General features: G+C 34.6%; 2 protein-coding genes across 2 annotated transcripts in view; one reads left to right on the forward strand and one right to left on the reverse strand.

Annotated features, from left to right (window-relative positions):
* LOC120623839 (zinc/cadmium resistance protein) overlaps nucleotides 1–1,357 on the forward strand; it is a 36,894-nt gene extending 35,537 nt beyond the window's left edge. Inside the window, exon 10 of the mRNA XM_039890103.1 lies at nucleotides 237–1,357. Within this exon, the coding sequence (XP_039746037.1) occupies nucleotides 237–282 (46 nt within the window). The 3' untranslated portion in view covers nucleotides 283–1,357. The remainder of the gene's footprint in view (nucleotides 1–236) is intronic.
* Nucleotides 1,358–10,436: 9,079 nt separating this feature from the next.
* On the reverse strand, nucleotides 10,437–19,228 carry LOC120623786 (glutamate receptor ionotropic, delta-2). Its single transcript, XM_039890022.1, has 9 exons — nucleotides 19,150–19,228; nucleotides 18,360–18,445; nucleotides 17,034–17,222; nucleotides 16,111–16,274; nucleotides 15,318–15,487; nucleotides 13,167–13,360; nucleotides 12,563–12,855; nucleotides 12,131–12,314; nucleotides 10,437–10,709 (listed from the first exon to the last, which is right to left on the reverse strand). Exons 1-9 carry the CDS (start codon nucleotides 19,226–19,228, stop codon nucleotides 10,437–10,439), a joined length of 1,632 nt encoding a protein of 543 aa, XP_039745956.1.
* Nucleotides 19,229–24,047: the final 4,819 nt, after the last annotated feature.

Raw genomic sequence — 24,047 nt, forward strand, 5'->3', positions numbered from 1 at the left:
CGCTTGGCCGCACGTGTTTGTCGGTTGAAGGTGAACTAGCCTCGGCTGAAGCCTTTTGGGATAGTTCAGAAATTATAAATTCCAAAATCGACGAGAATCCATCTCGTTTTTGTCTGTCTGACCCGGGACTCATAAATCCAAAACGCCACTGCGTCATGTGTCTCTTTTTATAAAGGATAAGGCATGTTCTGGACATTAACTATGTTGAGTAAATATTAACTAATTATATTTTTCAGATCACTCTTGCCATCTCCGATGATGGACTCGCGGCTGACTGTGTGACAGCCGGCCGCTTAGTCAATCACTGCACATTAGCTGTGAAATTCAACCCTGCACATCATATATACCAACCATAGGTACCATTCGATAAAAGTATTAGTTTCGCATTATTTCTAATTTAATGCATAAATTTTTATTGGTATTACTCGAAAAGTTATTATATTTGTTTTTTGCTAACAATCCTTACTAATATTATAAATGTGAAAGTTTGTTTGTTTATCCTTACTTCAAGCATACGCATAAGCAACGAATCTACTTGTGTTTTGGCATAGAGTTAGTTGAAAGGACGGAGAGGAACATAGAACTTTTATCCCAGGAAAACAACCGGTTCCCACGGGATTTGTAAAAAAAACAGTAATAAACGCCCTAGATTCATTTAAAGATAACTGACACTGATAACTTTGTCTGTTTGCTATTTCATAAATAGTTATCAGTGTGAATTTATTACAATGGAGTTTTGAGTAGAAAATTTACTAGTGTTCAGTTTTTTTTACGGTTTAATTTGGAAGGAGAATAGTAAAATATTAAAAAAAAAACCCAATAAATGCTTGTATAAGAAATGTGGCCTATTTGTAAGATAGGTTACTTATGGATAAACTAAATATCAACGAGCTATGTATACACAAATTGTTACTAGTATTCAAAATAAATTTTTCCTTCCTTTCTCCAAATAATGAATGCTCTTTAGAATAGGTATTATGGCAGTAGACAAGGAATCGCTAAAATATTGTAATGGAAATGAAGTTAATGTATTACGAAAAAACGTTTTTATTATATATAGGTATATTATATCACTTATATATACAGAATATATCAATAAATAAAGCTATTCGCCATTAGAGGTGAAACGCTGAATAACAAAAAAAAGGACGTAATGTCATAATTACTATGTATAATGTTTATACTAATTATACACGTAATTATAACGTATGTAATTATTGTAAACATAATTGTATAACCCTTGAACTTCAAAAATCTCTGCGTATATCATTAATAATTATTATTTCTACTAGCTTTTCTCCTTTCTAAAGACCTTTAAACTAATGCTCCTGCATAAGTCTAAACACTTTTTTTTTTGTCAAACTTATCTTATTATGTAAACAATATTTTCATTACTATTCATTATTTAAAAAAAGATGAAAAACAAACAAGTTTAAATAAATTAAAAACTAATAAAAAGAACATGTTTTTGTACGAAAGTTTATTTTTGTTGGAGTTATACAACAAAAATTCTTTTGGCCCATTAGAGAAATGTTTTGAGAGTAATTTTCATAGTCACAAATAACCGACACCTTCAGGGTGTCGGTTATTTGTGACTTATTTATATTTGTATTTGTGTGTTAGCTATAGTCAACATTTTAGTTTTCCAAAATGGTTTGACAGTGTACACTTTCAATTGTCAAATTCTGCGGGCTCATTCCGGTGATTTAATTGATTCAAATGTACAAAAATCTCAAATTTTAATGTCAAGTGAAACTTGGTTGGCCGATAATGAGATAACTGGATAATGCAATATAAAAAAACTTTCAATGCATTAAATACCTTTTTTCTATTATAAGTTCTTCTACAAACGAAGAGTAATGCGAAAGATAAAATTTTTGAAAAGATTTTTATCTTGTTGCGCCAAAGAAGTATTAATTCTAACATGTAATAAAAAATAGAGTTGTAGAGCATTTCATATTGAGTCGTGCCCCAAGTTCTCATAACTTAGATAATTTTCTTTCACTTTAAAATTTCATTTGATATTCAATAGAATGATTAAGAGATATAGTTAGTAAACATGTTGAATGATATATCTTCTAAATAAATTAGTATAACCTAATGGTAAAACAATGTGTTCTTAGATAAATAAGCATTTCACAACTAATATGTATGTGTAAGATAGTATACCAAAACAAATACAATATTGTTAACATTGAGTTATGCTATACAAATGCGTTCTAAATAGCGTTAAAAGAAAACTGATTTGGCTGTTGATAAACTAAGATGTTAAATGACAAAAAAAGATACTGTTTATTTGTTTTATTACTTACCTATTTATTTAATTGCAAAAATAAAATAACTATTTATTTAATACAAGAATGAAATATTTCGTATTTTCTTTTGTCACTTTATCTCCTAGTCTATTAGGGTTTAATAATTTTTCAGTTACAGATATGTTCATTCATTACGGCTTGATAACTCGTTAACGTGTGCGTGTGCAAATGTATTTATGTGCGCGACTATTTCTCATTTTCCCCATCAACATCGTCATCAAGAACACTTAATTGTGAATAATTCAATTGCAATTTTTAGATGATCTAAGTCTGCTTCATTCAATTTTTTGGTGTTCATCGAGTTAATTTGGTGAACCGTGACGTCGTAGTTATAAAATATAGTCAATGTATTTCATATTTTATGGAATAACATTATGCATTAAAAATTAAAGACGCATAAATTAATTGTATTAAAATAGAATGATAAATACTTTACCTGCGTATTTAGGCGGCGATCATGCAAACAGCTTCGATTTTTATGTGTTATCAATAACTGCAAAGATGCCCTTATAAAACGACAATATTACTATCCGCATATATAAGTGCAGGAACGCAAGCCCACCCGCACGTACGTACATACACACGCACTCACGCACACAATGAGTGGACATGTTTGTAACATAAATTATAGTCTACAAAACAAACGTGTCAGGGTTAATAGTTAATAAGCGATATACTATAAATGATTAGGCATAGCGTATATAATAGTTGCTTTTATCTTCTCCCCCCCTTTTATCTATACCTAATCCTTTATAATATCACGCCAAAATCCTTAGAATCCCTAGAATCCTTCGATTACAAGTGGTTCCGTGCGAAAGAAGTGAAACTTCCTCTTTATTTATCCATAGCTCGTATTAAAGTAAAAAAAAAACTCGAGGTCGTATACAATAAAAAATAAGCTTTATTTGCCATAATCCGTGAAATTCGAGGTAAGTTTGCGTAGTCCCGCGTGGTGATTACGAATTTAACTCGCAATCTTTGCTGCCAAACGTCATGTTTATCGTTACTAATACAGTGCGTTTGTTTGTTGCCTTCACGCTCTATTTAAGCAATCGGTCAATTTGATTTTTGGCATAGAGTTAGTTGAAAAGACGGAGAGTAACATATGCTATATTTTATCACAGGAAAACAAACAGTTTCCACGGGATTTGTAACAAAACCGCTAAACCGCGGAAAAAAGCTTTTGTTTACAAAAGTTACGTTTAAAAGCAAAATCGCCAGATTTACACTTTTTGCAAGACTATCGTTAAATTTGTAATCACCATGCCGGTCAAATGCACTTCCTACTGTACTTTACGAGCTTTTAAGCTGTTCTAAGTTACTTTTGTATTCTAGGAAGTTTCACTTGAAGATTCCGAGTGTATAATATACAATAAAAATAAAAAGATAGTCCGAAGTACAATTATGCGTTTAATAGTGAAGTGACAGTTTTTTTACCACCATCGAAATTATAGGTTAGCTAATTAATTAATTAATAAAGGCGTCGCCTATATTTATCTTCTATGGAGGCATTTTTAGTGTAAGACTGACCAGAGCTGTGTAAGTATCCAATAGATCGAAGTATTCGCAAATTTATAATATAAAACCTATTTCATTCGAAATTTAAAAAAAATATATATTTTAGCTAACTTTTTCTAGCATAGTTTTAATTTAGTTTATAGTGTTGACTATGTTTTCAAATAAATCCCTCGAAACGCATTCTCGTACTGATTTAATAGAAAGGAGTCCCTTCAAACAATATTACTTTTTAGTAAAGTATCCGGAAAGATATGGGAAAAATGGAACTTTCTCTTTTGCGTAGTCTAAAGTTAAAAACAAAAAAGTTTTTATTTAATTTCTTGGCATTTTACTGTTTTGGTCCTATCATAAACACTTTATTAACTACTTTCTAAATCAAATCAGACCTAGAGATTAGAGAGATTAAACAAACAAACTTTGGAGTAGTCATACATTAAAAAAACTCTTATGCTTTATCATTTATAGGTCTTTTAATCCCTATAACTTTTCACACGCGGCGTCATCATCTCATAAGGTAATTGACTCGACACGAATTCCACGTGTCTTGACACAGATAAGGTTATCTTATCTAATGTATCTACAACTACATGTGCGTAGGCTATATACAATCAATACGCTGTAATATCTCGATAGTGTAAAGACTATGTTTGCCTACTATACGCACGCGTATTAATTGTAAACATAAATAATGTATGTCATATTTATTTCGAGTTAACGCAATCCTTTTGGCAATGATTTATAAATCTATACCAAAAGTTACAATGTTTTTTCAATTAATTAAAAAAATTAATGAAGTTGTTCAAAAAGCAATTTCAAAAATGCTCATCATCTCATTAATCGAACTGAATCTTAAGAAATTAGATTCTTCATATAACTTTCTTCGTTCACTGGGGCACTACCCTTCAAAGCAAAAGCTTTGGGGCTAAGCTTTCAGAAACCACCTGGTGAAATATATAAGCTATAGCTTTACACAATCCGAGAAAGAAAACGCTCTACACTATTTTATTAATTTATTTTTCAGTGCTTTTGAAGTAAGTTATTCCTTTTAAAGTCCTTTCTAGTAAAAAATAAAAATTCCTTACCGTTTTCATAGGACTTAACACTTGAAATGTGATGACGAAATACGATCTACCTTCACAATCAAAGCAATAATTTAGAATTTAATTAGATGATTAATATCTGCATTAAGAAAATATTTTAAAAGGTTGAATTTATTATTAGCTTAAAACTAGAATATGAATATAGCAAGTTAGTTAAGCTAAAGCATTTCAAATAATTTATAACTACTACTATGAATAATCTACGTTACTAATAAGAAAAAGAGACGGCAAACTACATTATCATACTTTACTCAACATCAGGTGACCCGTTTGCTTGCTCTACAGGGTTCTATAAAAAAATACCAGAAAGCTCTCGACTTAGTAGTTCCAATCGTTAAAACTAACAACTTTTGTTCTACGACTTTTCAATTATCAGTATTACTTTATTTCATACAAAATAAAAACATGTTATTTTTATAAAGTGACATTACACTGTGAAACCAAATACATGTGATTCGACAACGTCGCGTAGTCGGGTCACTGACCGCACGATAGAGTCGTTGTTTGCGAGCTGTTGCAGATGTTACACCACAGAGTAGTAACAAGTAGCAGAAGTAATACTAATAATATTTAATATTTCACAAAATATAGACTAGTAAGTAAACTAAAACTTGTAAGTTATGATGTAAACAACTACAGGATGAGAGTTTTATGTTAATTTTTTTTAACCCTGTATATAAAAAAAAACACTACAAGTACCCAAAAATCACACAGGCCCTTGCATACATTTTAAAAATAACAAACTTAAACCTTAGGTTTGTAATTTCTCTTTGTGAGCGTTGACGTTTTGTTCTCCTTATGAAATCACAGATTAAACGTACATAAAAAATTATACTAAACCTACGAGTGGGGCATCTGGCCTAATGTTTTAATTTCGCTCGATTATTTATCTGTTCGTGCGCTATGGAAAGCATGTGATAGACTTTTGGGTCTGCTTGTAGGTAAAGTCACTCAACTTATGCATGCTCTCCTTACTGTAGATACATTCTCTGTCGACGCCATCTTGAATATAGTAAATTACTCTACAGAGTGATTTAGGTTATATACAATTTTTAAAAGGGAATTATGCTTACCTGGATATTTAAAAATATTACTAGTGCCTTTGAGTAGTAAAAGTAAATTTGATTAAACCAGCTTTGAAGGAAAAATATGTATGAACTAGAAGCAATCGCGTCTAAAAAGTTTTATAAGCTATTGAGAGAGTTTGTACTGATTGGCTTGTGCGATAGATTTGGTAGCCATTTCGCTACTGTAGCCCTAAAGCGACTTTAGTTTGGGCAATAACTCAGTCGATCGCAATATATTTATTTGTATTAATACTTTGTCACTGCGTTAAAAAGGCTGTCAGTGGTCCATCTATATCGGTTATTTACAAGTTTCTCAACTAAATTGACAGCCCATCAGAAAGTTCGGAAATCCGTTACCAAAAGGATCATTGTGAACAGTATAACACTGCTTTTAGACTTACCATTTTTATGAATACCTTTGTCAGTTCGGACAAATGCCAACGAAAAAGAATAATGAAGTTTTTTGCGTGCGTGAGAAAAATCACGTATATAAATGCAATGCAATGTGCGTTTTACGTTCATTTTGCTTTATAGACTTGAGATAGCGGAATCTGAGGGGTTGTCTATTTATGTTGGTTTTCAGAATGTATCTCGAGTAAACTAAAGTGCCATTGTTGTTAGAATTATTTTGTATCGACGGCCTAACCGAAGGAATGAAGCAATAAAATTGAATATTGTGTGTGCCTTGTTGCGACTCAGATCTCGTTCAATCTCGACCCAAGGCTGTTGGCCAATCATTAGCAAAACGAACAATGCGGACGGATCACACACGAATAACGGCTGGATATTATAAAATAAATAAATAATTCAATTTCTTTATTTTATTTTATGACTCTTTCTCCATTTTAAAATAGTTTTCTATTCTGCGAATGCGACGTCTTTGTTGACTTGAAAACTTCACTTGATTTATTATGCTAAAAAAAATGTGATGAAAATTCCTAGTTTTAAATAGTTGCCAAGGATGACTAACGTTATGGTAAAGTAATATTAAGAAAGGGTTGCCGCGAATGTATTATTTATTGACAGAAACCTGTACGTACATCAAATTGATATTTAATTATATAACGCCAAAATACTACAATCCGATTGTTACCATCTTTAAAGCCTTTTTAGATTATAAAGTATGGATAATTCAAGGTACATTTATTTCTCAAGCGCCACAAAATAATCAAACATGTTCATATTTATATTGAAGATCGCAATATCACCATTTTATAAACCCTCGGATAATCGGGAGAAGTAGGTCCAAAATTTTGTTCGAAAATAATTAAAATTCTACTCGACCTATGTTTTGTATCTTGTCAAATTAATTATTGTTCCGTGCATCTATATTTATTTACTTCAACGTCTTGGTTTGTCTTGAAGTGATCGCTATGCAGCAATAGGGCTGCAGAATTATACACTATCTGTCGTGCTCTATTGTATTTTGTTCATTCATTCATTCTTTCATTCGTTGTATGTAAACCATTTTTTAAAAGAAATTTCGTGGTAAACCTAAGTAGAAAATCACATGCTAGGTAAAAAAAACTTTTTTATATTTTATATACACTTTCTGAGTTCCCTTATAAGTTGTAAGTGTGTGAAATCAACATAATAAATGAGGCTTTCAAATTGAAATATTAATATATTATTAAAATATCATTAACAAAATAAAGCTTGGATGCAAATTCTTAAAATAAACTACTAGTTATCTGTGATCACATTATTACTTACAGGAATAAACAAAATTAACACCAAATTGCTGTTTAAATAAATAATAATAAACTGTATAAAATATAAACAATACAAAGATACAAAAAACGTCGACAGAATGAACTGTGCGTATTTTTTTCTGTGATATTGTCTTACGGATTATAATAACGTGTATAATATTGATATAAAAAGTTTGAAAGATTACGGTCTTGCCGAGATTTCCATCCAAATTTTTATTAAAAATAAATTTAATAATTACCAATTTCTTAGTGTTAAAAATTATACTAATGTAATGATAAACTTTATTAGAGATTACATATTGACTTTGTTATGTTAAAATGCGTATAGATCGACTGCTTTCGAAACACCTGCGGAGGCGCCTTGAAGTTGTCTACTATATAACATTTTATATTCGACTAGCTGTCCCTCGTTTCCCATAAAAACATTCTTCCGATGTCCTACATTATATACCTCGACTCACAGCGTCACCTCGCCCGCAACCATTCCTCAAAAATTGGGCTTTTTTTAACCGCACAGATGTTTCTCGTGTTCTAACGAATAAACTTTCATCCTCCACTCACCCCCTTTGGTATTGAATTTTTTATAAATGCTGAAACATGTAGTTTACCTAAATACCAATTTTCATCGATGTAACTTCAAATTTACTAGAATATTACATAACGGACAATATTTTTCACAAAATGTTCAGTATTGTGAAAAATGTTGTATGTCGTGTCGTAAAATTATATAATTATATTTTAATAGAATACGCTTCTATTCTATCGAAGAATTAGTTTTAGAATGCGCTAACCGATGAAACTTAATCAGATTGTAAAAACCGTCTTTGCATACAACATTTTCATCCCCAATTTGTGTTGTAACAAATTAGGGATGAAAATGAAAAATTTATAAAAAATTATATAATTTTACGACACGACATACATTTTTCACAATACTGAACATTTTGTGAAAAATATTGTCCGTTATGTAATACAAACTGTATAAAATGTTACATAGGCTAGACTTTAATGCAGGGCTATCAGTTGATGATGGATATATAAAACTGTACCTTTGTATGTATGTTCATAATGTAACATATTGTACATTGAGACTTTATTTAAATCATTATTTTCACGCCTTCTAACATTTTGTGATTTAATTTATAAATTCCAATAACAAAATATCTTTTGACAGAGACAGTGAAAATAATTGTTTATTTATAAGTATAGTTGATATGAAAAGATGTTGAACTTGGTTTGAATGTTAATGCAAAATTGTGGAATGTTTTTTTCACAGTTAATAAAAATATATTAAATAAAACTAGTTTTTTTATTTTCTACTGCTTTAATATATTAAGCGGCTCCGATTTAACCTATCTACATTTGTTCTACTTAAAACATTAAGATATTAATAATAAGTAATACATGAAAAAACTTCTATAACTCTAGATTTCTATTATTTAATTACGCTATGTAATGATACTTCATAAAGATTTTTTAGTAGAGAAAATATAATTTAGCTTTTTTTTTAAACCTACAAACGAAGCATATTTAAATCTTCTTAAATATCTTAATGCTAACCATTACAGGTTTGCAGAACAAACATCAATTATAAATAAAGAGGTATTTTCATGCTTGGACCTTAAGAAAATAATATCATTCAAGTTTCTCAAAAAAAAACATTGAAAACGATTAACTACATATTTCAGTAAAGTTACTGCTATATGTCATTACCGTTCCATATTTGAATAAATGTATCCTATCAATCACGGTTTCATTAGTATACCAAATAACATTGAAGACAATCAACTACTTATAATTCACAGATCAGCAAAATAAAAATCTATCCGAGTATCAATAAAAATCCTACATTGGTGCAAAATGTTTTGTACACCAATCTTTTAACTTCACGAAATTGACAGTTCCAAACGTATTACTATTTGACACTGCTTTCTGTAGGAAAAGGATAGTCCTACTTGGTCAATTTTGTATAGTTCAAAGATTCGTGTTCAACATTAATAAGTTTGGAATCCTAACTGCCTTTTTATCGCTGTAGGAAGCGAATCGGCGAATGAGAAACGAAAATACAATAGGTGTCTCGTTTCTGAAAATCAAACGTCTTGGCTAAAAACGTTATTTCTATTTTTGTTAAAATAATAACTAAAGGACGGATTGATGGTAAGTAGAATACCATCGCTTTTAAACAGAGCAACACTTCGAACGCCATGCGATGAACATGTCTCACAGAGCGCTGCCCTGTGACCATCGACCTGAGACATACTCATATAGAGGTTAAGCCTCATGTACGTGTAAAAACACCGGCAAATACGCTATTCCGACCGGCAGGGTGATTACGTATCCCGCGACAGGCGTAAATCTTGCAATCACTGCTGTCAAACTTCACTTTTGTTTATTTATTGCATGGAAAAGTGACGTTTGACAGCAGTGATTGCAAGATTTACGCCTGTCGCGAGATACGTAATCACCCTGCGGAACACAGTAACGCTGCTTGGCGGCAGTGCTTCCCCTTTCTGTCACAAAAAGTGACAGCAGTGGGAAGTACTGCTTACTGTACCAAATTGTATTAATAATTACAATTTGTGGAATACCAGTACAGAGATAATTAAAAAAAAAAAAAATAGTTTATTCACAAGAATACATACAGTTTTTATAATGTAAAGTAATTATAATGTACAAGATAACCAGTAATGATAGTTTTAACGTTTATCGGCCGCAAGTTTTCAGTTAACTATAGAGAAAAGCAGATGGGGTCCGGACAGGTATCAATCTGACATCTCCGGCCACTGTGTTTACCACATAGTACTCTCTGCCGTTTATAATCTCCTTTTTGGAATCCTCGTTGAATTTGTATCGATGATATCCGAATAAAGAATCGTAAGGTGGTGGACGACTATTGTCGTATCTTTCTGGTTTGACGCTCTTGTTCTTGTGTCTTTTCAGTTTCTTTCCTTTGCCTTCAACCTTTACTTCAACTTTTATGTAACGCTTAATGATAACCTACAAAACGTTAAGTGAATATTAGGGCCTGCTTCACCACCTTCTGACTAGTGCCAGATAGCCGAAACGTAAGTTTCGTCACTTTGTTACTTTATTTCATTTAAAGTAACAAATCGAAAATATAAGAATAAGCTATATTAGAAGGTGTAACAGGCCCAGAGTTTCTTGTCATATTCAGTACTTAAGTATTTGTTGTACCCATAGACTAACCTGAGAAATAATTGACCAATTATTTTTCCGGCAGGAACGACGAACAAGCCAATGCATAAATAATATGGAGGGTAGAGGTAAGGAGGATCATCTGTGTATATGAAAAAGTGTCGTCCAAATGTATTAAATTAGGATGGCACCACATTTACATCAAGGTACAACGTAAGTTGTTGAAATTCTCAATAATTAACTACTTTAGTCGATAATGACATTAAATTTTTTAACTCGGCATACTTCAATTCATCTACTATTGCTACATTCATACCATACCCTGTGCATCCACCAGCGCCATTGTGGAGGATTTTTGAACTGTTTTTTAGCGCATACAACTGGACACTTTTTCAACTTTTCTCCCATATAACATGACTCTCCTTACCTCTACCCTCCATAATAAATAAGGAACGTCTTATCTATCTATATTCCTAGGCATATCTCAACCTTTGACTAAGTGTTATCACCTAAAAATAAGTGAAACTTTTTTATTCTATAGGTATACATCGCCTAAATCATTAGGTCACCTAGGGGTACTGGACCTTAAGATAAATCATAAATTTACCAATCAATTGACCATCAATAGCCTATAACAGACCGCTGCTAAACTAAAGGACAAAGGGAGGACTGGCCCATAATTACCGTGCAGGACAGGCGATAAATAAAATACCATTTACTTTATCACCAACCGATCGCATTAGATGGTAGCAGAAGAACAGAGGATGCTACTGCCTTTCTTCCGTTATACTTATTCCCTTAGTTGACTCGTACGACACCCGCGGGAAGAGAAGGGTGGTGAAGTTTTATTCTGCCACCATATTAGACTCAACGCCACACTGAGCCATCAATAAAGGTACCTATAGCTGATGGACTGATTGTCGAGATAGTTGAACTAGGACTGCAGACGCGATTTACGTTGTTTGTCGCAATTTATGAATAGATTACCTAGCTATTTATAAATTGCAAAAAATTAAAAATATGATAATACAAACACAAAATAGCACAGCTTGTGGCAAGCATCATAAATAACTTATATGAGTTGCGTAGTCAAAATTGATTAGTAAGAGGTAAATGTATACCTAGGAATCTTCTTTGACTGTGCGCTACTAACTTAAGCATTGCCTTATCCGTCGTCAGTGAAAACGGGCAATTAGTACCAATTGCACCTTAAGATTGAGAGATATTTAGCACGTGTAGGTGGTAAGTAATTCAAAACTCACTTCTCCAATAAAAACAGCCAAGGCTGCCGCTAATCCGGTGATCATTATGAAATAAGTCATCAAGAGATCGGTGTTCCGGAGTTGGCGGTCCTTTGATTGTAAGTCGAGTGGGCAGATCTTTGTGCTTGGTAGGTCTCGGTGTTCTAGGAACTTTACTATACCCGACTGTATGAGATAAGAGAGGCTGTAAACAAATTTAAAAAATTGGCTGTTACGTGATGTTTGATGATTACTGTTTTTTGTGGGCTGGATGGTTAGACCAGGGCACGTTTGGTACCCTAGCTTTCGTTTTAAGTTAACGAACGTAGTTAACACCTTCACCTAACATTAGTGGTAGCATGTCTAATGTATGAACGCATAAAAGTGCCTGCGATAAGGTCTACATGAATAAAACATTTTTTGAATTTTTATGATGGTATTGATTCAACTTACACAGTATCGAACAATATCTTCAGCGTGCTGTTCTTAGGATACGCGAAGGCGCGACGTTTCTTCATGAAGGCGTTGGGAGCGACGACATAAGTGCATCTTTCCGCTTCCTCGACCCCCTCCCTAGCCTTCCGCAAGTAATCATCGTACATCAGGTTGTCTATAGCGGTCTGTTCTTTCACTAAAACTGCTCCCCCGGTCACCATAGGCAGGAATTCATGGTCGTAGGCCAGTGAACGGAATTGTGCTCGGCCGTTTAATAGCATTCTGTTTAGATAGTAGAGGTCCTCATCGGGCTGTTGTAGAAGTGGCAATGGAAAATAAAAATGAATAGCATCATTTTCGTGCTTTTGATTTTCATCCTATAAACGCTACGTCCCTAGTCCCTTCTATTTGCAAACCTTATCTTTATGTGTTAAAAAAAAATAGGTCTTGATATATTATGAGAGAGAATATCTTTGGTATTTCATTTATAAATGGATAATCATAGTGCTAGGTTCTGTTGCCGCTGCTTATGATTGTATCCTTAAATTCTGATGAGACCGGACTCAGTAGATACTATTTCTGACGGAATCAGTATAGCAAAACCACCTACTGGAGAACTTACATTTTTTATGGTATACTGCACAGCACCACCTTCAGAAGCGACCCAGCGATAGTTCTTCTTGTACAAGTCCTCTGGATTCTCGATGTCCAGCGTAAACTTGGACAGAGTGAGAAACGCTGTCAGGTTCGCCGTGTAGAATGCAGACAGCAGTATAACAAAGAGCCACCAAGTTGCAAAGAGGACCCGGGTTGTATCTAAAAAATTGGAGCACTAATTTAGCTCTTACCTGGATAACCATTGTTGGTTCCTCATCACGATCAACCAGTTGCCGGGCAGTTTACAGGGCACGGATCTCCTCTCAGAATCAGGTTCAGGTTTTAGGTCGTAGTCCACCACTCTGGACAAGTGCGGATTGGTAGACTTCACACACCTTTAAAAACGTTATGGAGAACTCTCAGGCATGCAAGTTTCCTCTCGATGTTTTCCTTCACCGTTGATGCAAATGATATTTTAAATCACTTAGAATATTATATATTTGGCCTGTCATACATAGTTATCTATATTGATTCAGATGACATACTTTACCTTGCAAATTGTATTATTTATTTCTTAACATTTTTAAAATTCTTAACAATGTTAAGTACTTTAAAATAAAATACTATAAAAAATTTATCACACAGCGTTTAGCACACCTCTGCTTGCGGGTCTTTTGAGCATCCAAGTAACCAGAGGTCCGCTAACCGCCGTAACCGTATGATCACAATCGATTTTTTTCTGACTGAACTTCAGATGTATGAAGAGTGGCTGCGTACATAACTAGAGCTAGCACTAGAGCTGAAATGGCAATCGGCGGTGCATATAGCTAGAAGAACCAATGGACGTTGGTGTCCCATGCCATTGGAATGGCGACCCGGCAAAGGTCAACACTGCGTTGGTGGACCGCCAACGAGGTGGGCAGACGCCATCAAACAAGTCGCTGGAAACAAGCAGCCCTGGACCGAGAATTTTGTTTCTACCTTAAAAAGTCTTAAGAAGTGCAGCAGTGGACGTCCGAAGTCAAACTTAACCATTTGTAGCTAAAGAATCAGGTAATTCTAAATATCGCATTCATTTAAAAGAGAAGACCGAACGTCAGGACACACGCTCACACTTCAGGACATGATACCTTGTCGTGAACGGAATTTCAGGGTACACAAATACTTTCGTAAAACGGTGTTATAACCCTAGAATTTTCTACTAACAATATAATTCACAGCTTATGGTGACTCTCAAAGTTATATTGAAAATTTAAGTTCACAGTGTGTATATGTATATCTACTGTCGATAAAATCATTTTCATGTTGTACAAATTCCGATTAGTAGATACGGCATGTCCACATTAGGGGGCGTGCCTCAGGGGTGATAAATGAAGTCCACCGCCATTAGCGGGCGATACTATCGGCCTTTGATGGAATTGACTGGATTAAAGCTTTGAGCGCACGTGTAAGCTTTCATATACTCTTTTCTATGATTCCTGTACCAAGTAATCAGTGCCGTCCCATAGGACGGTAAGAGTGAGGCAATAGACAGTGCACCTGTGTTTGCGCACATACTTGTGCACTATAAGATCTCCCGCGAAGCTTGAGATATCTCTAAAGATGGACCACCGCGGCCGAAATCGTTCTGGGAAACTGTTTTGTTTTTAAACAGTTTCGCAAGCCCAAGCGACTATTTCTTATGACTGGCTAAACTCATTGACCAAAAAACATCTGCCACCTATCACATGCCACTTGATCAGTTCTAAAAGTCAAAGCTTTAAGTTTAAAAAAATACTCCTGCCAAAGAATATTAATAGATTAATGCCCAATACATAAGCTGATAATAACCAGAAGACTATATCTGACCAAGTTGGGACATAAGTACCTAGATGGCCGATGGGGATGGCCCACATGTCAAGTGCACCAATCCACACATGACCTACGTGGTGGACTAAGTACTTGACGAACGGACATAGTGGACGAGACACGAGTCTTCTCCTAGAATGAATTCTCATTCTAGAAGAAGACTCGTGCCTCGGTCGGTATTGGACGGTACTTGGTTAACATGACTACTGTCGAATAAATAATTGTTAACAATCCGTTAACACGCATTGGAGCAACTTAGTATTGTTCTCATTTCTATAAGAAAGGATTATAGGATGATGATAATGGTCGAATGTCATATGATACTTACTAGCCTCCGGAGCGAGAGTAGTTCCTTGTTTAATGAAGGCCCCGTACACAAACCAGACACTCGGTGAAAGAGGAATCGTACGCTCATTGTCTCTGATAAGTTTCGAGCGGATCCACGTTAGGAAGTATATACATGGCCCGTAGATAAGGACTGCTGCTAGTATTAAGTACCTGTTTAGGATAAAAAAGATGAAAAAATCTGACTTCAATGTTCTTTGACTGTCTCGTTGTTCTAACAAAGTTGCTCATTTTACAACGTAGATCACAAGGGTTGGAAAAGAAACCTGGCTAACTTAACGGGTCCATGTGCGTTATGTATTTACACAAAGTCAAAGTCAAAGTCAAATATTTCTTTATTCAAATAGGCACTTAGATGGCACTTTTGATGCGTTGATTATATTCAAAATGCCGGGTCTAAGAAGAAGCCCACCATAAACTCAGCCGGGTGTTCTTTACAATTAAATATCACTCGCTTTAATGGTGAAGGAAACATCGTAAGGAAACCTTCACGCCTGAGAGTTTTCCATTATGTTTTCAAAGGCGTGTGAAATATACCTATCCGCATTGGCGATGTAGAGTACAGTCAAACCCTTCTTATTTAGATAGAAGACCCGTACCTAGTATTAAGCAGATAATCGATTAGTCGATACTGGCATCAAAAGGTACGATTTTTTAAATCCCTTAAACAAAGAAGGTAATTAAATATCATCAGTTGCATGTAAATCTTTAATCTATATTTCTGCGGTTTAAGTGATAATCATTAGTAGGTACGTAATAAGTAAGTAAGTACTAACCAAACATAAGTGGCGAATGGTGCCAATAGTCCTGAGCCAGCAGCTGATTCCTTAGGGCGTTTTAACATCATCATCCACACCCCCTCATCCAGGTCGTTCGAGTAACTCACCAACTTGTTGTATCTCACGAGGACCGGTAGGAACGCTGCGGCCATATCTACCTTCTGTGCGGGAAGAAAATTGGTAAATCAATGGATAAAGTAGCCTGTAATGTCAATCTCCAGCCCATAAACTACTACTTTTATAAAAATAAATTAAAAAACCCCTACACTAATCCAGTCTTTTCATTTAATAAGCACTGTTGTGAAAAAAATGTAATTCGCCATCTTGGATTTTAACTTTTTTTTTCTACTAGTCATTAGTCAAGTCTTTCCATTTGGTACACATACTACGGAGCTGTGAAAAAATATGAAACTGCCATTTTGTGGCGGCGGCCATCTTGGACTGATTTTCATTAAACATAGCAACAAAAAAAAACAACATCAAAAGCGCTTTATCTGTTCGGGAGCTACGAAGCGACAGACAGACAGACACAAACAGACAAACTTGTAGCACCCCGTGGTTTTAGCGTCAAGGGTAAGAAATTACGTCGACGTTCTGTTATATTTTTTTTTTAAATTAACGGACCAAGCAGGTTGCCCATCTGATGGCAAGTGGAAAACTATCGCCTATATACAAAGCATCACTGAGCAGGGCATGCAAGGAGTCCTGCAAGCGTCCTGTGTCCGTCAACCTAAGGCGTAGGTGTTAAGCCTCATGTACCTGTTATTACACCGGCACCCAAGCTTTTCAGACCGTAACACAGCATCGCAACAATGTTGCTTAGCGGCAGAAATAAATATGGCGATAGTATTCCACGGACGAGATCTGTCACAAATAGTACTACTACAACTACTAGTATTAGGTACAATAAATTAACGTACGCTGTTATTAACCAGCCCGATAAGAGACTCATCAGGTCGAAGACCTCCATACTCAATGTTCTGTTCAGGCACTACCACCTCAAAGGTGAAGTTGAACTTTTTACGTAAAATGTTGACGAGAACGAATGCGACGCCACAACCGTAAATTGTACCATTTTCAGACCCTTCTGTCCAACTTAACGGGTAGTTCTAGAACAATATCAAACATAGAATTAGTTAGTTACTTTTATTAAGAACGCTAATTACATCTTGGGATACCATCATTTATAAAAATCACAACTTAAAGATTAAAGTATGGTTTCTTTGGAAAGAAGCTGAGTTCTGCACACCGCTATTTTATGCACCGATAGTTAAACAAAATCTCAACCAACAAATCATTGACTATAGATACTTTTAAAAATTATTCGTGATATTTTTAAGAAGCCCTCATCAAGAACCTTGTAGTTAAAAATAAATTTTGTTTGTAAGTTCACATCGAGGTTTCTTATCAGATATTTTGAAGTGAAGCAACCGGTAATTTAAAGAAGAAGAAGAAATACTTTATTGCACACAAACCTCAAAATATATCTACATAAAATGAAGAATAAACAAAATAAAGGAAAAAAAAAATTGTGGGCATGCAAAGGCGGCCTTATTGCTGCGAGGAATCTCTTACAGGCAACCACTGGAACAAGGGTTCAAGGAACAGCTGCAAGTGAAATTATATGTACATATATATTCGAAAATATATAGACACACATAAACATAATTTATAAATTTTATTGAAAGAAATAGGTTAAGAAAAATATATAAATTCATACTATATTCAAAAAAAAAAATTAAAAATTTTAAAAAAAATTACAAATAATACTCATTAATACACATTAATAAAGATATTTATTTATTTATTACCTTTTCAAGGGAAACAAACAGTACACATAAGAGTTATGCCGTATTTTTATATCATATAAACCAATGAAGTTCCCACCAATGATTGTGCTTATTTGTAATTTCTAATCTGTTATTTTACTTTAATTAATGAATTTAAGTAAGTATAATAACAGAAAGGCTTTAAATGACTTTAATACTTCAAATGACTTTTCCACTAACGCATCTGCTAAAACATCCTAGGATCATTTTGAAATAGGAATCGAAACAACGTAAAATTCCAAATAGCTTGCCAACCGGTAATCTATAAACCTAAAGCCCTAAAAGCGAAGCCTAAAAGCGCATAATTTGACAGCCACGGCCTACTCATCTCGAAACTCCTGCGGGGCTGAAACGTGTACAGACAGAAAAGATATTCAGTGCGTGTGGCGAATTATTTTAAAATATTTTTTTACTTACATTGTACGTCCCAATTTTTAGGTGTTTTCCATTGATGGCGTTTTTCATTTCCAGAATTTCATTTTGCCGTTGGCTTAACTGTGTATCTAGAAAACAATCGTTATTAGGTACCTACACAAGAAATGTTGGCCCACATAGAGAGGGTTAATAAGGGATAAGATAAAAAAGAATAAGATGACCTTTAACCATTTATTATGTAACTCACATTCCATCAAACAACAATTAGTTATGATAAATTACTGATAGTGATAGCTAGTGATTTATCGTTGCGGATTTACAACCTCCATCTCCAAAGATCACGATTCGATTTAACGGAAATATGGACCAACGCGGAATTCGATAGAAAATTATTATGGGAAATTAAAGAGGTATAGTGGTACTCAAACTAAATTAAATTTACGTAGAATTTTTTATTGATCAAATTTTGATAAAATGAGATTTTTGGTTAATTTAAACTGTTACTTAATAGCGGTGATAGCTCAGTGGTTAGGACTTCACTTTTGGGGGCATAATTCGAATCCCAGCACGCACCTACTTTTCTAAGTTATGTGCGTTTTAAGAAATTAAAATATCACTTGCTTCAACGGTGAAGGAAACCTTTTTGAAGATGCTTGAGAGTTGGAAGCCTCAAAGGCGTAGGAAGTCCACCTATCCGCACTAGGCCAGCGTGGTGGACTACGGCCCTACCTTTCTTATTGTGGGAGGAGACCCATGCCCTGTAGTGGGCCGGGAACAGTTGATGTGTGATGATGAAACATTTTAGTTAAAATATGAATAAAAAAATATTTACCGGCCAGTGAACTGCCAAAATCATTTTCGCAGAAGCTGGCATTGCACAGCGTAGAAAATATAAGTTCTACACCCGTCATGAGGCGATGCGACTGTTATGTATGCCATTGAAAGGCTGGAATTGAAATACCGCGTTATGGTGTTCGGTGATGTTGAGGGGGTGGCCATAAAGTAACATGCCTTGGAGTAGACAGCGCGTTCCACATCAGACTGAACGGAAAAATGCCCAAGCAATTTATCAAATGGATTTTTTTTATTATTCCACTAGCCGTTTCCCGCCCGCTTCGCTGGGCGAATTGAAAAAGGAAATAAATTACATTTTATGTTTCATTTTTATTTTATTTTTTCATATTTTTATTATTCTCCTTTTTTTTTATTTTTGTATGAACATAAATAGGCCCCGCGGATAGAACTGTAAGCATCGATATTGTTTAGACTTACTCAAATTCCAAATTCCATCGATTTAGCCTGTATCTTTCATCCAGGTGATTTTTCTCACTAATATTCATTGTAACTTTCAATGTGCAATCATTATAACATTTCCGTGCCTTTCTTCCAAAAATTAATAATAATTGACATGAAGAAAAAAATTTGAAATGAGCATTGAAAGTTTAAGTTAAAGTCATTGCAAGTCGCATATGTGAAGTTTAAATCTGTCTAGGTTCAAGTGCGCCGAATTTTCTGTTAACTAAAATTTTCTCCGTGACATCAATTTTTTATAGAAAATTAATTTTGCATGTTTTTTATGAATTCTAATGGAATAAGTAACTAAATTTCTTTTCCACATCTCATGTGCTTGGAAAATGCATTCATTTTAATCTGTTACATTTCCGCGATCCCGCAATAAAAGAATTCGTCGGTTATGTAGTCTGCAAAAGTAAAATGAATGTAAAATTCTTAGTCCGTTGATTGGATAGCTACATGTAAAGTTAAGGTTTTGAAACCTCTCAATGACTTTTTCTCCGCTGCCGAAAAGACGATTGTTGTAAGGAAATACACGAATATCCCTACATACACGAAGATCCCCACCAAATTTGGAGTCTGTAGAAGTTACAGGTTAGAAATAAAAATTTTAGATTTTCACACCTACCCCCGCAATTCCTGTCAGAAGTAGACTTTATTGAAATCTATTTTGAGATGTTCTTTATGTGAATAATAAAAGATTCCTACTATATTTAGAATTTTTAGAAGCTATATTTCGAAATTGAAATTTTTTATTTTTAACACCCACCCCCGCGAACCTTATTGGAGGTGATTCATTGTAAAATCCGCTCGAAGATCTTTTTTATATTACATATAGAACACTCTCACTAAATTTGGAGTCTATAGGAGCTATCGCTTGGAAATTGAAAATTTTCATTGTTAACGCCCCCGCAATCTTCTTTGGGGTGGGGTATCCTAAAATTTGTTCATAAATCATTTTTACATCACTTATAGAAAATTCCTACAAAATTTGGAGCTTGTAGGAGCTTTAGCTGGAAAATTAAAAATATTAATTGTTAATACCCACCCCCGCAACCCCCTGTGGGGTGAGCTATCGTAAAATTCGTTCATAGCCTATTTCTACACCTACCAAAACAGGAACCTAACCTAAAAAACGGGAATTGTTCATAGTTAACGCCCCCGCAATCCCCTTTGGGGAATGAATTTCTTAAAATCTATTCATAGCTGACCTCTACATAGCAAAAGTAATATTCCTACCAAGTTTCACGTTTCTAAGTCTTATGGTTCCCGAGATTTCGTGGTGAGTGACTATATAGATGGGAATTCTTCGATTATCATCGAAATTTTTAACTTTTTATCGGGCTTTTTTAAAATTTTCTTACATGCAAAACTTTCTCCTGACAATTCTGAAGATAAAAAAAAAAGCCCAATTGGTCCAGCCGTTCTCCACTACCGTGAGTAGATTCTTAGCTGAATGTAAAAAACCATAATCCGTTTAATACACTCTGTTGAAATCCATGAAAACAAAAGAATGAAGAGAAAATGCTTATCTTTTGTTTTTATTAGCGGGATAAATGTTCATAAAAGTAAAACAGCAATAAAAAAATGAAGGAATGTTGGAATTCAAAGAATAGATAGCCATAAACCATCTAGGAAAAATTTCGCATCGAATGGTGGTAGTTTCATGTCGATACGATCAGTGGTTTAGGCGTGATTGAGCCTCAAACGAAGACCATTTTCATTATATATATAGACTACAAATTAGCCCATAACTGCAATCAGGGACGTGCAGAGGGTCTTAGACCAGGGTATGCATTAAACAACATAGAAAATCCGGGTTTTACCTAATGTTTAGGTAAAGCAACTCCTTATTACATTTATGAAATACACATACACACTTTATCGTAGTGGTTGATTCTATTGTTTTCAAAACCCTGATAGGCTCTGAGGGTAGGGTATGCAATGCCTTTATGCATGTTTGCAGTGCACGCCACTGACCGCAATCTCACCCACTGGTAAGTGATGATGCATTCTAAGATAAGGTGTTACCTGAGTATGGCAGGTATTGGTTTCTACGAGGCATCATACCGGTACGATAAATCGCTTAGCGGCACCTCTTTGCCGGTACAGTGGTAACTAGCCACGGCCGAAGCCTGCCACCAGACAAAAATCAAAGGCTCAATAAAAAAAATTCATTATTAATATTACCATTGTCTAATAGAAAATTGTTTAAATAATATTGCTTTCGCTTCGCGCATGATCCATCTTCACTTCATTAATTAGGTTTTATGAACGCGCTACAGCAATTAGAACAAACAACTAATTGTATGTCTGTTGTAGGTAGTTTTTTCACTGAATCGTTCGTCTCCTTTGCTAGTTCAGACGTTTCGATAAGATGTATGTAAGTGAATGATATAAAACGTGTTAAATCTTTTTATGCCCAAATGGTCTAGTGCTGTGGCCAAGAGGAACATTAAGTATACAGTCTACTCTGCGAGGGGAGTTTTTGTTAGTAAATGGTAACGGGTGGTATGGTGGTGACACAGGGTTGTGTCACCCGACGTAATCGGTGCGATGATGCGCCTTGAACATTGTCCGATCACGATATATTTGTTGCACGCTAGGCTTATGTGGATATGATGTTATTTTTTTTTATTTCTAGCTAGCCCATGACTTTGTACCGTATGACTACTTCCGTAGGGAAATAAATGTCATAAAAACAAAGTTTGTGTTGAAGTATAAATCTACAAACCCAACGTTTATGAGTAAGTACCTACTAATATCATAAGGTTTTTCAGGAAAGTAAAGGTTTTATTTTAACAGTTACGGTCGTATGATATTAAAAATAGGACAAAATAATAGCCTTTTTTTAGGTTTCAACATATTGGGTTTTCACTATGTTGCAAACCTGTTTTGTCCTTTGGTTTTCCTTATCCTAAGCTTGCCTGGAAGAGATCGCTACGAAGCGATAAGGCCGCCTTTTGTATACTGCCTCTGTCTGTGTTTTTTTTTGTATTCTTCTTCTGTATTTTTATTTGTGTGCAAATAAATGAAAAAAATAAAAATACCTGCAATCTATAGTGTTCAAATAATGCTAATTATAATTTGGGGCTATTCACAGGGCAGTAAACAAGTCTTACTTACACCGTTTGTAATAAGTACCTAGGTTATTTACATCGATATTGAAATCGTTTCTTATTAGTAATAAATAGATGTATGACCCTCCCATTTCGTCACATGTCTTCATTTATAGTTTATATCGAGAAGAAGAAGAAGAAGAAGAAATACTTTATTGCACACAAACATCAAAATATACATAAAATATAGAATAAGCAGAAGAAAAAGAAAGGTAAGCATGCAAAGACGCAATATTAATCCTCGTAATATTAAGAAAAAACTGAAATCCTTCTTTTTAAATCACTTATGATCATTTTTATACACATCATGGTAAACTGGCAATAATTTTCTGTAGTTAACGTACCTAGACTTAATTCTCTGTTAGCATATAATACAAACCTGGGTGGTTTCCTGATGCTAGCTTTTTTTTTTTGTAAACTTTATCGAAATAAATAAAGGCGGCCTTATTGCTGCAAGCAATCTCTTACAGGCAACCTCTGTAAGAGTTTTAGTAGTAAGAGAGCTTTTTGTCACAGAGCTCGTCCAGAAAAGTAGTATCACGTGAGGCTTAAGTTTAACACCTACGCCACAAATTGGTGGAAACAGTGCAGCATGTTATAGGACGTGCTCCTTGCATGCCCTGTGAAGTGTTGCTGTTTATAGGCGATGATTTTCCACTTACTATCCCCCTGATGGCCATCCGCTTTGTGCGTCAATTATTACTATAAATAAATCGATAGTCCCTCCTCTTCCCTCGGGAGTCGTTCCAGGCGACTATGAGAATATAATGGAGAGCGGACAGCAGCGTCCCCTTTGCTACTAATACCTTCTCCGGCGATCACTTATCTGACTACCCAGCATAATGATTCGACAGCAGTGGAAAGTTAAAAAGTAGTGTTGATAATGAGAGCTCGGTATGTCCACACTATCATATTATAAGCAGCCATCAATATTGCCTTATTAGTGGTAGGTAAAGGTAGAAATATTATGTAAATTGTTGTTACAACAACCTTTTAGGTGCCTCATGACAATATATGCTTTCAAATTATGTTTTCCGATAGCCTCATTACCTAGACTAATACATAACAAACAGTTATCATTGAATAATATACCAGTGTTTCAGGTATCATCATCCAATGTCTCTAATTGGGGACACATGCCCTCCTTTCATAGCAGAGATAGTTTTATTGTATAAACCCGTCAAGCGGCACCAATGCGGATTGTTGGGCGGTATAATTTGCTGTTGTGTTTTATATAGGTAGGTTCTTACTACTAAATTGCCTTTTTATTTCTTTTTCGGCGTACAGATAATAATATTATACACTCAGAATTCAGACA

The sequence above is a fragment of the Pararge aegeria genome, chromosome 5 (genome assembly GCF_905163445.1).
Source record: "Pararge aegeria chromosome 5, ilParAegt1.1, whole genome shotgun sequence".
NCBI lineage: Eukaryota > Metazoa > Arthropoda > Insecta > Lepidoptera > Nymphalidae > Pararge > Pararge aegeria.